This window comes from Crinia signifera, chromosome 3 (genome assembly GCF_055691185.1).
Source record: "Crinia signifera chromosome 3, ASM5569118v1, whole genome shotgun sequence".
In the NCBI taxonomy this organism is placed as follows: domain Eukaryota; kingdom Metazoa; phylum Chordata; class Amphibia; order Anura; family Myobatrachidae; genus Crinia; species Crinia signifera.
This window is the reverse complement of record NC_139219.1, coordinates 139168937-139181873: the sequence shown is the minus strand read 5'-3', so window position 1 is coordinate 139181873 and position 12937 is coordinate 139168937. Positions and strand designations below refer to the sequence as shown.

Sequence of the window (12937 nt, the reverse complement as noted above, 5' to 3'; positions counted from 1 at the left end):
TATTTAGGTGAGTGCATTTCTTATGTATTTTGAGCCAGAAGACGAGCAATAAAGCTCGAAACGTTGCTTAACCAAGCTTGGTCTTGTTGCATCTTTTTTGAAAAGTCCCGTGAGTGCCTATGCCTTGGTCCTATCTACATTGCTGCGTGGTTTTTTGCCCCGTTGAACTCTGTGCACCTGGGCACATTATATGAATCACAGTTTGGGAGTGCCGACCTCTTTTACAATATATATATATATATATATATATATATATATATATATATATATACACACAGTGGTCGAAGTGGAAATTTTGAAGTGGGGGTATGGAAATTTTGAAGTGGGGGTATGGAAAAGTAAAGAGTGAATATAGTGCGCACCTTCGGACACCCCCCTGTCCATCAACGTCCCCTGCCAGACTGCCCCGTTGTACAGGGGTATTACAAAAGCACAATATGCACTGCTGAGTGATCAGAGAGCATCCTGAGGGGGGGGAAAAAGTTTTTTTTTTTATCTTCAGATTAAAGTGGAGGTATGGCATACCCCTGTATACCGCCCCACTTCGACCACTGTATATACATATATATATATATATATATATATATATATATATATATATATATACACACACATATACATATATACCATTTTTCTTTTGGGGGGGGGGGGGGGATATTTGGGGTACAAGCCTTTATGTTTTGATCAAGTATGAAGCCAGCGGCAATAACACTACAGTACACTGCTTCCTAGAAAGTCACGAAAACTGAATGTTTAATGGGAGCAGCCACTACGTGACCTGTCTGAGCCGTCTCTGGTATCTGCCTTCTGGCATCTACAGTATGTGGCTAACTGATCTCACCAGCCACAAAATATAGGTCATAGTGTACAGAAATAATGCTGCAATTAGGTGCAAGTGTATTTTAAACAAACTTTCCAAATAAGAAACTTGATCTGATTTTGGTCTTGCAAATGAGCCTTATGTTAAAGATGCTGTATAATAACAGTTCTGCTCTTACAGTCACAGCATCCTCTGTTTAATTTATTAGTACTACCCTATGTAAAATGAGAGGCACAGTGCAATCAATGGAACATAACAGCAAGTCAATCCTGATGCATAGAAAGGTTTTAGAAATATCCCTTCTGATTTAGTTGAATACGATTTATTACTTGTTTATTTATTCACTTCAATGTTATATTATTAATAATAAATTGTCTTATGTTTTTGAACCATATATAACAGATTCGTATACTTGTACCATAAATAACAGATTAGTATACCTCTATACTCACCCGAGCTTAGATACCCTGACTGAGACTAAAGGTCCCCATACATGTAGTGATCTGATTGAAACGCATAGCTGCTTAGTAATAACCCTTTCCCACTAGCCTAAATATCCCGGGTTTTTGCACCTGAGCGTGCAAAACCCGGGATTTTAGGCAGGTGGAAACGCTCCCTGTAGAAATAACCCAGGTCGTAAAACCTGCCATTTCTACCCAGGTAGCGACCAGGGTTGAACATGTGTTCAACCTGGGTCACTGTAGTGTAAACGGGGTCGATGCGACCCGGGTCCCGTTCACTACAGTGCAAAAGCCGGCGCTGGGAGATGCTTCCATCTCCCAGCGCCTCCCCGACTTCACCTGCCGGTGACGTCACCCGCCCGGCATTATGCCAGGTGGGGACTCTAGTGTGAATGGGTTTGCAAGCCGGGTCGCACCCAGGTTGTAGCCGGGTACAAAATCCCGGGTGCGACAAGATGGAAAAGGGGTATTATTTGGGTAATGAGCCACTTGGTCCAATAGCAGACACTATGGTACCCCATTTGTACTACCTTAGTTAAGTGAAATGTCACCAAGTGACATCTTAGTGTGCTGCAGGACCCTTATTCTCTCAGACTAGACATACATGCAGCAACAGTACTGACATCACTTTGCATGACAGTTTCTCTCAAATCTAAGCAGCATCTCAGGCTGTTGGTAGAAAGTATCTTCCAATGTCATCAATTCCCGATGCTGCTACCATGCCAGAGTACATGGTATACGTATATAATAAGCATTTTATAGTATATAGACTTCACATTACCTTTTCCATTGGTGGCCTGAAAGAGGCAACACTGTAAACCAGACTACTATTATTAGTAAGGAAAGGTGTAACTATATATAAGGCTATTCTATAACAAGCAAGGCAGCGTTTCCAGAACAGGGTCATGATTGAACCAGAAGTGTATATTGTTATGTAATCCTGCCACGGTATATGTATGATAAAACAACATGGATTCCGTTAAATTTGCTAAATTATTTAATGAATTACCATTACTGAAAATAATCCATGAGTCTTGAAAATAGCTTTCATGATCCATATGGGGACATAATATAGGGCCTGATTCAGTGTTGATTGCAAATGCAAAATCTTTCTCAAATGGACAAAACTATGTGCACTGCAGGTGGGGCAGATGTGACATTAGAGAGAGATTTTGATTTGGGGGTAGTCAGTTTCTGTGCAGGGTTAATACTGGTTGCTTTATTTTTACATTTCAGTTTGAACACATCCCACCCAAATGTAACTCTCTCTCTGCACATGTTACATCTGCCCCACCTGCAGTGCACATGGGTTTGTCCATTTGAGAAAGATTTTGCATTTGCAATCAACTCTGAATCAGGCCCATAGAGCTTCCTTTATAAATGTATGCATAAGTTATTATAATATCAGAAAAACAGGTTTATAGTGCAGGATCAGAGTGCAGATACATGCGTGAATCATTCTGAAGATACAATTATAATGGCTTTTTTTAAGGGTTACATGTTCTCCAAAACTAACATATGCAGGTTGCTCTTATAACAGTGCTACTTATAACAGTCACAAGTATATATGTACAACTGGAGAGAATTTGTCGCCAGGGTCTGATCACGGGGAGGTAGTTGTGCTATGTCCACCTATTAAGTAAGGTCAAATGTCTTACATCCTCCTAAAAGCAGGTTACATATACACTTGTGAATAGTAACAGATTACTTTCCATAATGGATCAATTTCTATTTCAGGGTCCGAATCCCATTTGCAGTAATCATGGCCTTATCCTGAGGGTGAACGCTGGTGAGGAGTATTAAAGGGGTTGCAGAACTGTGAAATCTACTAACTGAAGGGTGTTTACACTACAGCCTGTGTACCTTAATGTTCCAGGGCACCAAGCAACAGCAGACACTATGGCAAGACTGACAGATGCATCCTAACACATTAGACTGTACAAAGAAGGGAGAGAATGAGTGAAAGGACGCCAGTGATTGCAGATGAACATGCTAAGCATTAAACATTCAATACAATAGGTAAACCTGATGATACAAACTCTACAGAAAAAGCTGCTATACACAAAGTGTATTAGAACTGCAGTGCATATTGATTCCACTTGTGTGTCTATCATTTAAAGCAAGGACCGATATAACGCTTCCAGGCACCCTAGGCAAAACATATCTCACAGCTGCCACCTGCATTAGGTACAACAAGGATGTTTAGGCTTTCTTAATTTTGTGATAGACAGAGTCAGTGATGCCTTCCCAGATCCCAGCACCCTAGCCAGCTGCCTAAAACTAGAGCTAGCCATGGGGGGGGGGGGGGGAAACACTGCCTTACCTCAGACCCCGTTCCACAGCAGTTACCAAGCACAAATTTATCTGGTCTGACTGACAGTTGCTATGTGCTGTGATAACTATCTGGAAAACTTCTCCAGGCTTGAGCAATATAGCTGAATATGAAAGAATTAACTAGAAGGGCGCTGCTGATTTTCCTCTTAAGAATAGAGGACCCAAAATGGAAGAATGGCTGCAGGTGGCTTATCCGTCTTATGGTAATTTAGCTAATGTAGAAAAATCCTGCAGGAAAGCACGTGGTGGTGAGTGTGATAACTATACATGCAGCCTAACACTCCATCTGTCACCAATCTGCGGCTGAGATCTAACAGATTGGGAGATGAAGAAATATACTAAATCAAAGCTGCCCAGACCATTGTTACCATTTACACTGAACAGTGCACAAAATCAACTCTACACTAGTATAGTACTCCCTACCATTATCAGAATAGAACATATACAGGGATTAACGTGAAACAATTTTACATGAGTTTGTTTCCCGCGTCATTTCTGCACTACATTGGGCCTCTCTATTTTAATTCCACATGTTCCTACTTACATCCCAATTCCCTTACATTTGGGCAGGTGAGAATGCGCCCATGGCCTGTCTACCCAGCATGGTGGACAGGCCTAGGGGTCTATTCATAAAGCAGTGAAAACAGTGCAGAAATGAGCCAGTGGAGAAGATGCCCGTGGCAACCAATCAGCTGCTACGTATCATTTTATAGAATGCACTTGATAAAGGTTACCTCAACACGGCTTCATGAATAGACCCCTCAGGATGTATAGAAGAGCCCACATTGGAACACAAATTTTAAAATACAGTCATTAAGATAGCAGACACATTTGGTATATAAATACATTTTGAAGGAATTGTGCACCCCCAATTGACAATGGAGAGGGAGGCCCCGTAACAAAGTACACAACAGGATACCTTTCGACTGTGATCATCATCATCATCATCTTCTTGATAACTTGTGGAAACCATATCTGGTGATGACGAGAATGTTGGTCCTTGGGAATAGTACTGTGAGCTGCGATAGCCATCCCTGCGGAGCTTGTCACATTCTACATAAAGAGGGGGGAAAAGTATAAACATTAATTATAGATCAATAGAGACAGGATAATGAGCAATACAGATAAAGCAATGAATATGTTCCAGATTGTAAACGGTGGAATGTAGGAACTGTAGCAGAATTCCTAATGATTATTGTAGGGATGACATAAAAAAGCAGGTCTTGTAGAGCAATTGTGTACATTTTAATTGCACATTCTAATGAATAAAATCATTAAGTATAGTTTGATAAATACTTGTACTGATTTTACACTTGTAGAGAAACTATAATCACCAGTCAATCTGTCCACATCAGAGATGAATGAATGAATCAATCAATCACAACATACTTCTGAACAGTGCTATATTCCATCGTATATGATCAAGATGCAAATGGTTTCCAGTGCTTTTGTTTTGATTTTTTTGTATCGGTTTGGCAATATTAGAATTAAAATTCATATGATAACGGATCTGACAGGGACACTTGAACCATTAAGAATAATGGACTTTGTGGTCTGCAATGTTTGTGTTCCTAGTGCTTTAGATCTCTATGATACCTCCTGCCTGAGGTATTTATTAAACTGCCTTTTCCGCATAGTTTTACCTTTAATAAATAGACCTCTTCATGTTTATAGATCCCCGGCCCCCTCCTCGTCCTCTTTGTGTACTATAATGTGTTGCTGCAATAGCAATGTATTGAACTATTTACAGGATGCAGGTGAGCAGGATAATGAGAGGAAGCGCAGTGTTTATGTTTACAATGTCACAGTTGCTTGTGGATACATTCCTGGGATGACTAATGGTGTGTACACACGGGTACAATCACCCTGCAATTCTGACTATATTGTCAGAATCACATCAGTATCGCATGCAGATCGCAAGGGTTTTAACCCTTGCGATCCCGGTGTGCACTCCCGTTTCGCAGCCATAAAGTCTTGGCTGACTTGACTATATAGTGCAGATCTGCACTATGGGGGTTATTCTAGTCCATTCTTTCTGACAAAATCCTTCTTAGATGGACAAAACCATGTGCACTGCGGGTGGGGCAGATGTAACTTGTGCAGAGAGAATTAGATTTGGGTGGGGTTTTTCTTCAAAGTGAGATCTATATTGAAGTGTAAAATCATGAATTCAGTATTTTCCCTGCACAGAAACAAAATAACTCACCCAAATCTAATTCTCTCTGCACATGTTACATCTGCCCCCCTGCAGTGCACATGGTTTTGTCCATCTAAGAAGGATTTTGTCAGTAAGAATGAACTAGAATAAACCCCTATGTAGTCAAAATTGTATGCCATTGCATGTATGCCGTGCGATGCAATCGCATCGGGGATCGCATCGCACGGCACATCTCACCGTATGTACACACCATAAGGATGAAAAGAGAATTGCACTACGTTGGTCAGGTACAATCACTGATACTGCTTTCACATTGCAGACATGGGTAATGACACGGTATTCTTAAATGGGACTTTAAAACGGGTCTGAGCCTTGAGACCTTTCACATTGCAGGTGAAAACCGTTTTAAAAATCATTTAATACCATTCAAAATTCAACCCGTTTAACCCCCAAGGGACACGTTTCAAGCCATTGAAATAGAGCCATTCACACTGGCTAAAAAACGGCTTTAAAATGAGTAGGACTCTGCTTTTTAACCGTGTTGAAATACCGGTTATCTTTAACCGGTAAATCAACTCTGGCACTTTCACATTGCAGCCTTAAACGTTTTAAAATGGGGAAAAAAAACGGCAATATACCGTTTTAAAAGTGCAATGTGAAAGGGGTATCAATGTATAGAAAATATCAAGTTAAAACAAATCTCATCTCTGTTTACAAAATAACCGACCACAGGATCTAGGCTTAAACCGTACTTATTAATATAATGGATATGATTAAACATACTAATGTGGAAATTTGTGGCGTCATAAATAAATGCTAATACCTATAATGTTATATAAAATTACATTTTGCAAATAACCTTAGACACTGTATGCATGAAATACCTGATATATGGTATATATATTCTGATTTGGCTGCATACACCGATGTCCCCATAGCAGCAATATGGCTGCTTGTGATGCCAGACTGATCAGGCATACTGCGCTGTGTAATAACAGCCATCTTCTACACTATTAAGTTCATACTTCGTTATTTAAAGTAGCTTTGTACATAGACCACTTAAAATGTTTATACAGCTTTAGGTGCTATTGACTGGTGATTGTATTCCGTTAGTGCTGGAAGGAACACATTTTGTTGCATGTGTAGCATATTGTCTGTTGCCGCCATACACTCACACCCAAAGTCATTCAATAATAACAATAAATCAATGTTTTATCCACGAACCTAATTCAGCATGGATCGCTAAGCAGAGAATATGCAAATCGTTTAGCAAATGACTGCACAGTGTTTGCACTGCACATGCTTGGCCACAATTATTGAATACATATCCATATGCATAGCAGTTGGATTGACAGGAAGTCAGCGTTAAGTGGCGGAAATATGGCGTTTACGGTTATGTTTGTGAAAACGCAGGTGTGACCACTCATTTTTTGGGTGCTCTGCAATCAGCAATGGCCACTTTCAGCCTGGTTCTTTAGCAGATTAGCGGAAGCCCTACACTGGCGCAGATGGAAAAAACTATTCGATGGTTGGATTTCTGTGAAGGCATTTCTATTTGTAATGCACTTGCAATTTTGCTAGGGGATTTTATTCTTTCTTTCTGGGCGGGGACTTTTTGATCACAGGCAATTGTTTTCTGTAATAAGCAATCCATGTTGAATTCGGCTTCATATCCGGTACTTTACAATCAGGACTGCAATGAGGACTTCAATAATAGTAGTTCTAAAGCTGTAATGGTGCTGAGAATGTTACGGGTCTCCTGGGGCTTAACCACGGGATAATGTAATTTGCAAATTAAAAAAGGAAGATGATAATAAAATTGAAACAGTTACAAGAAATGATCTAATGCTGTGTAATGTGGAGCACACCTATATGGTGAACACAATACAGAATAAAAAGAGTTTATAGTAGCTCTGTCACACACACTGAAGGATTATTAGCAGTTCTAAGCAAAGTTGTAATTTAACTATACAAATTCCATTTATCTATCTTTACTTATTTACTCCCAACTCGCTATATACAGATGTGCCCTCATACACCTATACATTTGCCCCATATGGTGTGAGGCATGGCGTAACTTAGATGTTCCACCATACACAGAGATTCCAAGACTTTTTTCAAAACTTTAGCATTTTATTTACTTTGTAGCTGCTCTTATAGTGTCTATAGGGATTTAGGTCACCAATGAATTGGTATAAAGTTGCAGATTAAGCACAATGATGCATGAAGAACTGCACAGTTTACCTGTATTGGACCCCAGTGTATCCACAGGTTAGCACAACTGGGTTTCTTATCATGGGTGCAGGGTGTGTACCCACTATTGGCCAATGTGCGCTGCCTCCTTATGTTTCTCCTGGGGTACCATGTTTTTAGTGATGTTTTCAGTAAGATAGTGCTTGTGCCATCTTTCTGAATTTACACATAAGCCATGATCATTTTTTGATCCCAGGTTAAGACCGAATGATCTACGTAAAACAAAAAGGGTGCCTAAGGGCCCAATTCAGATCTGAACGCTGGGCACATTTTGCTTGCAAATGGGCAAAACCATGCTGCATTGCAGGTGAAGCAAATGTAACATGTGCAGAGAGCATTAGATTTGGGGGAGTTATTTTGTTTCAGGGTAAATACTGGATGATATTTTCTTACACTGCAATTTAGATTTCAGTTTTACAACCCCCCCAAATGTTACTCTCTCTGCACATGTTATATCTGCCCTGCCTGTGGTGCATGCACATGGATTTGTCCATTTGCAAACAAAATGTGCCCTGCGATTGGGTCTGAATTAGGCCCCAAGTGTCCCTAGTTTTATTCTCTGTGTATTGACAAATGATAAATCCCCCTTCTCTTGGTCTGTGTGCTAAGATGTGACCATGCCATATTAGCAGGTTATATTAACGATCATGATGGTCTCATCCTAACTTAGGCCACACCCACTACGCTATATGGCTGGTTCTGTAACCCAGAGCACTGGGACATTTCAAAATTGTGTCACAAAAATCATTAAATCTGTAGAAATAGGTCAGCATCGATTTACTTAACAAATGTCCGACAATGGTTATGGGCCTAATCCAGAGATATACTCTGTGCAGTACTAGCTACGATGCTTGTCATTAATGTGGCAGGAGACATCTTGTCCTGCTGGCTCCTGTGATCCGCTGCTGCATCCAAAGATTGGATCATCTATGTTAACAGCGGTCATCTGACTCACCCTCATGTTACTCAGGATGGCTGGCATATTTGCGCTGCTGAATCTGCCACTGGATTCAGTAAGCCCGTCTTATTACAACGCTGCTTGTTGCCACGATAGCGGTTGCTTGGGGCACTTTGAACGATCACTCAGAACGAGATCAGAGCATGTGCAGATCTCTCAATATTAGTGTCATATGTAAACCACTGAGTTTGTGTACAACTCTGAATCAGGCTGCATATCATTACATAACCAGAATCAGCTTTATTGGCCAGGTATACTTGCGTATACTAGGAATTTGTTTTTGGTCTGCTAGGGTTAATCTGCACACATTAAAATATATCATTGTGTTTATATGACAAAAAAATATATATTTTAAATGAACAGATGTAAAGCCCCTTCTAAAATATGCACGCTTACTGTAAATGACATGTATCTGCAATAACGTACAGCAGATGTCTTTAAATATCTGACTCAGCAGATACACAGCTCAAGTGAATGAGCGCGGAGGGCATCTGGCGTTTTATACAAGGACAGTCATTACACAGTGGCTAAGCTGTAGCTAAATTGTGTAGTAAAACAGTCCAAGCAATAACATCATTGGAGATAATATAATGTAGCTTGTTTGGAGTGTTGTAAACTACAGCGATAGCTCCAATAATATTTTAATGTGACATAAGTCTGTCACATAATATTGGCTAATTGTTCTATACAGTTTAACAATAATAGTTAAAATAATAAAAACATATATTCGTATACTACACCTATACAATAACTGTCTGAAGGAATTGGAATTGGCCGTAAATGACACTTTCCGCTGATCTCCATATACCCTAAAATGGGAACAATCTTGAATTTTCTAATTTCTCAAATAAATAGGCACTCAAGGTGCCAAAATAACAGGTACGATGGTGTATGTATTGCCAGGATTAACCTTCTCCTGATTTAATGGCACCTGTTGGCTTTAGTCCCTAGTAGACTCCACTATAATATCTCGATACTAGTGCATGAAAAGGTGCTGCAGCCAGAAGATCTTACTTCCAGCTGGCATAGTAAAAGTATAAGCTTAAGTATAAAGCGAGCATGTACTGCCGTGCCGCAAAACGGCAATGCAGGCAGTTATCCCTCTATATATGTGTAAAAATAAAGGAATCCACTTATCCCAATTACTTCTATAATAGATATAACAGATTTGTACTTTTGCAGAGCAGATTGCCATTCCACACAGACGGCATGTATTAATGCACTTACTTGCTACTAAACAAAGCTCAATCTTATTTGAATAATATACATTTTTTTCATCTAAATAACATTTGCAGCAGGGCGGACTGCTAATATACTAAATAAGAGAATAATATGCTCAGTGTATTCTTATTATTAAAGTCCAAGTAAAATACTTGCTCAACTGGTAAAATCTCCAGCAAGCATTCAACACACAGTAGGGGTAGATTCAATAAAAATAGTGATGCTTGGCACATTGGGTTACTGTGGCTAAAGAACAAACGGTTTCGCAACCACGTGGCCTGGCGAGGGTGCGCAGCCAAGTTATGCAGCCCCCGGTGGGGCTGTAGTAATTATAGAGATGGGCTTCCAGTGGTAATTATAGAGTTGGGCTTCCAGTGCGGCCTATATTGTGTCGAGTGCCTTCATAGTTGCAAGTAGAAATTAGCATTAACAACTGCCTCTGGGCTGTTTAAGAGTGGATCATGGGTCTGTAATGGAATAGCTTTGGGTGCAGGGAAATGTACCCAGGGTAGAACTGACTGCATATGTAAACTTGTTCCTAACTGACCTTGCCTGACGTCATCTCCTGGTGGCCCTTTCTTTATGTCTGATTCAGACTTGGTTCATTTTTTTACTACTGTGCATGTGCAGCCCATGTACACAATGATGTATGCATTTGTGTACAGCATTGGTATGTCATGAGATATGGGGCGAAATGTAATAGGGTGCGTTTTTTTAGACTAAAAAAAAATCGCACCAAATCGCACCTTTAAAAATCGCGTTTTTTGCCGCGAATTCGCATATGTAATGAGATGCGAATTAGCGGCAAAAAATGCGATTTGCCGCGATTTCCAGTCATGAAAATGTGCGCATTTTCAGTCATGAAAATGTGCGCATTTTCATATATGCGATTTTGGGTAAAAAAATAAAATAAAAAAAAAAACGGCGTGGGGTCCCCCCTCCAGAGCATAACCAGCCCCAGGCTGAAAGAGCCGGTCCTGGTTTCATAAAATCACAGGAACAAACAAGTTGGGGTTCCGTGCATTTTATAAAACCAGCACCAGGCTCAAGGGCCGGTCCTGGTTCCCAAAATACGGGGGACAAAATGACTAGGGGTCCCCCGTATTTCAAGAACCAGCACCGGGCCCAACCAGCCAGCAGGGTAATGCCACAGCCGGGGGGAGACTTTTTATACAAGTCCCCCCGGCCAAAGCATTTAGCCCTCTGACCGGTCAGCATGGGCAGGGGTCCTGGGGGAGTGGGGACCCCCCCAAAGAAGGGGTCCCCCCCCTCCAGAACTTACCAGCCCATGCTGAAGCCCGGGGCTGTCCTCGATGCCCCTGGGCGGTGGGCATCGAGCTGATATTTGGTGTAAAAAAATAGATAAACTATTGTTTTTTACTGTGGCACTACAAGTGCCAGCAAGCCTCCCCAGCAAGCTGGGACTTGGAGAACCACAAGTCCCAGCCTGCTGGGCATTAAAGGGCCCGCTGGCACTTGTAGTTCCACAGTTAAAAAAATAGTGCACAAAACACACTGACACACATTTTAAATAAAACTTTAATACACACATTACACACATACTAATACTTACCTATCTTCTTCCCGTAGGTAGCCCTGGTCCTGATGTCCTCCGGTCCTGTGTCGGCGTTCCTCTTCATGTCGACGTCCTTCTTGAAGTCGACGTCCCTGTCGGCGATGGCGTCCGGTGTCCGGGTCCGACGAAATCCATGGAGGAAGCTGTGGAAGGAAACCATACTCACCTGTCCCAGCGCGACGTAGTCCAGGTAAGGGTCTTGGAAAAAAAACAAACCGACACCCGAATCCAAGCGGACACGACGGAGACGCACGGTGTTTACATCGTGCGGCTCCGCCTCCCGAATGCCGCTATTGGCCGCCTTGCGGCCTAGCGGCCAATCAGGAGCCGCTAGGCCGCAAGGCGGCCAATAGCGGCATTCGGGAGGCGGAGCCGCACGATGTAAACAAACACACGTGCGTCTCCGTCGTGTCCGCTTGGATTCGGGTGTCGGTTTGTTTTTTTTCCAAGACCCTTACCTGGACTACGTCGCGCTGGGACAGGTGAGTATGGTTTCCTTCCACAGCTTCCTCCATGGATTTCGTCGGACCCGGACACCGGACGCCATCGCCGACAGGGACGTCGACTTCAAGAAGGACGTCGACATGAAGAGGAACGCCGACACAGGACCGGAGGACATCAGGACCAGGGCTACCTACGGGAAGAAGATAGGTAAGTATTAGTATGTGTGTAATGTGTGTATTAAAGTTTTATTTAAAATGTGTGTCAGTGTGTTTTGTGCACTATTTTTTTAACTGTGGAACTACAAGTGCCAGCGGGCCCTTTAATGCCCAGCAGGCTGGGACTTGTGGTTCTCCAAGTCCCAGCTTGCTGGCACTTGTAGTGCCACAGTAAAAAACAATAGTTTATCTATTTTTTTACACCAAATATCAGCTCGATGCCCACCGCCCAGGGGCATCGAGGACAGCCCCGGGCTTCAGCATGGGCTGGTAAGTTCTGGAGGGGGGGGACCCCTTCTTTGGGGGGGTCCCCACTCCCCCAGGACCCCTGCCCATGCTGACCGGTCAGAGGGCTAAATGCTTTGGCCGGGGGGACTTGTATAAAAAGTCTCCCCCCGGCTGTGGCATTACCCTGCTGGCTGGTTGGGCCCGGTGCTGGTTCTTGAAATACGGGGGACCCCTAGTAATTTTGTCCCCCGTATTTTGGGAACCAGGAC

The 12937-nt window shown here is 42.1% G+C and overlaps 1 protein-coding gene across 9 annotated transcripts in view; it reads right to left on the bottom strand.

Moving 5' to 3' along the window:
• Positions 1 to 12937, bottom strand: part of NHSL1 (NHS like 1) — a 208339-nt gene that overhangs the window by 21819 nt on the left and 173583 nt on the right. For all 9 annotated transcript variants that reach the window (XM_083176602.1, XM_083176593.1, XM_083176597.1 and 6 more), the window contains exon 3: positions 4535 to 4668. In XM_083176602.1, coding sequence (XP_083032728.1) covers positions 4535 to 4668 — 134 coding nt within the window. The remainder of the gene's footprint in view (positions 1 to 4534; positions 4669 to 12937) is intronic.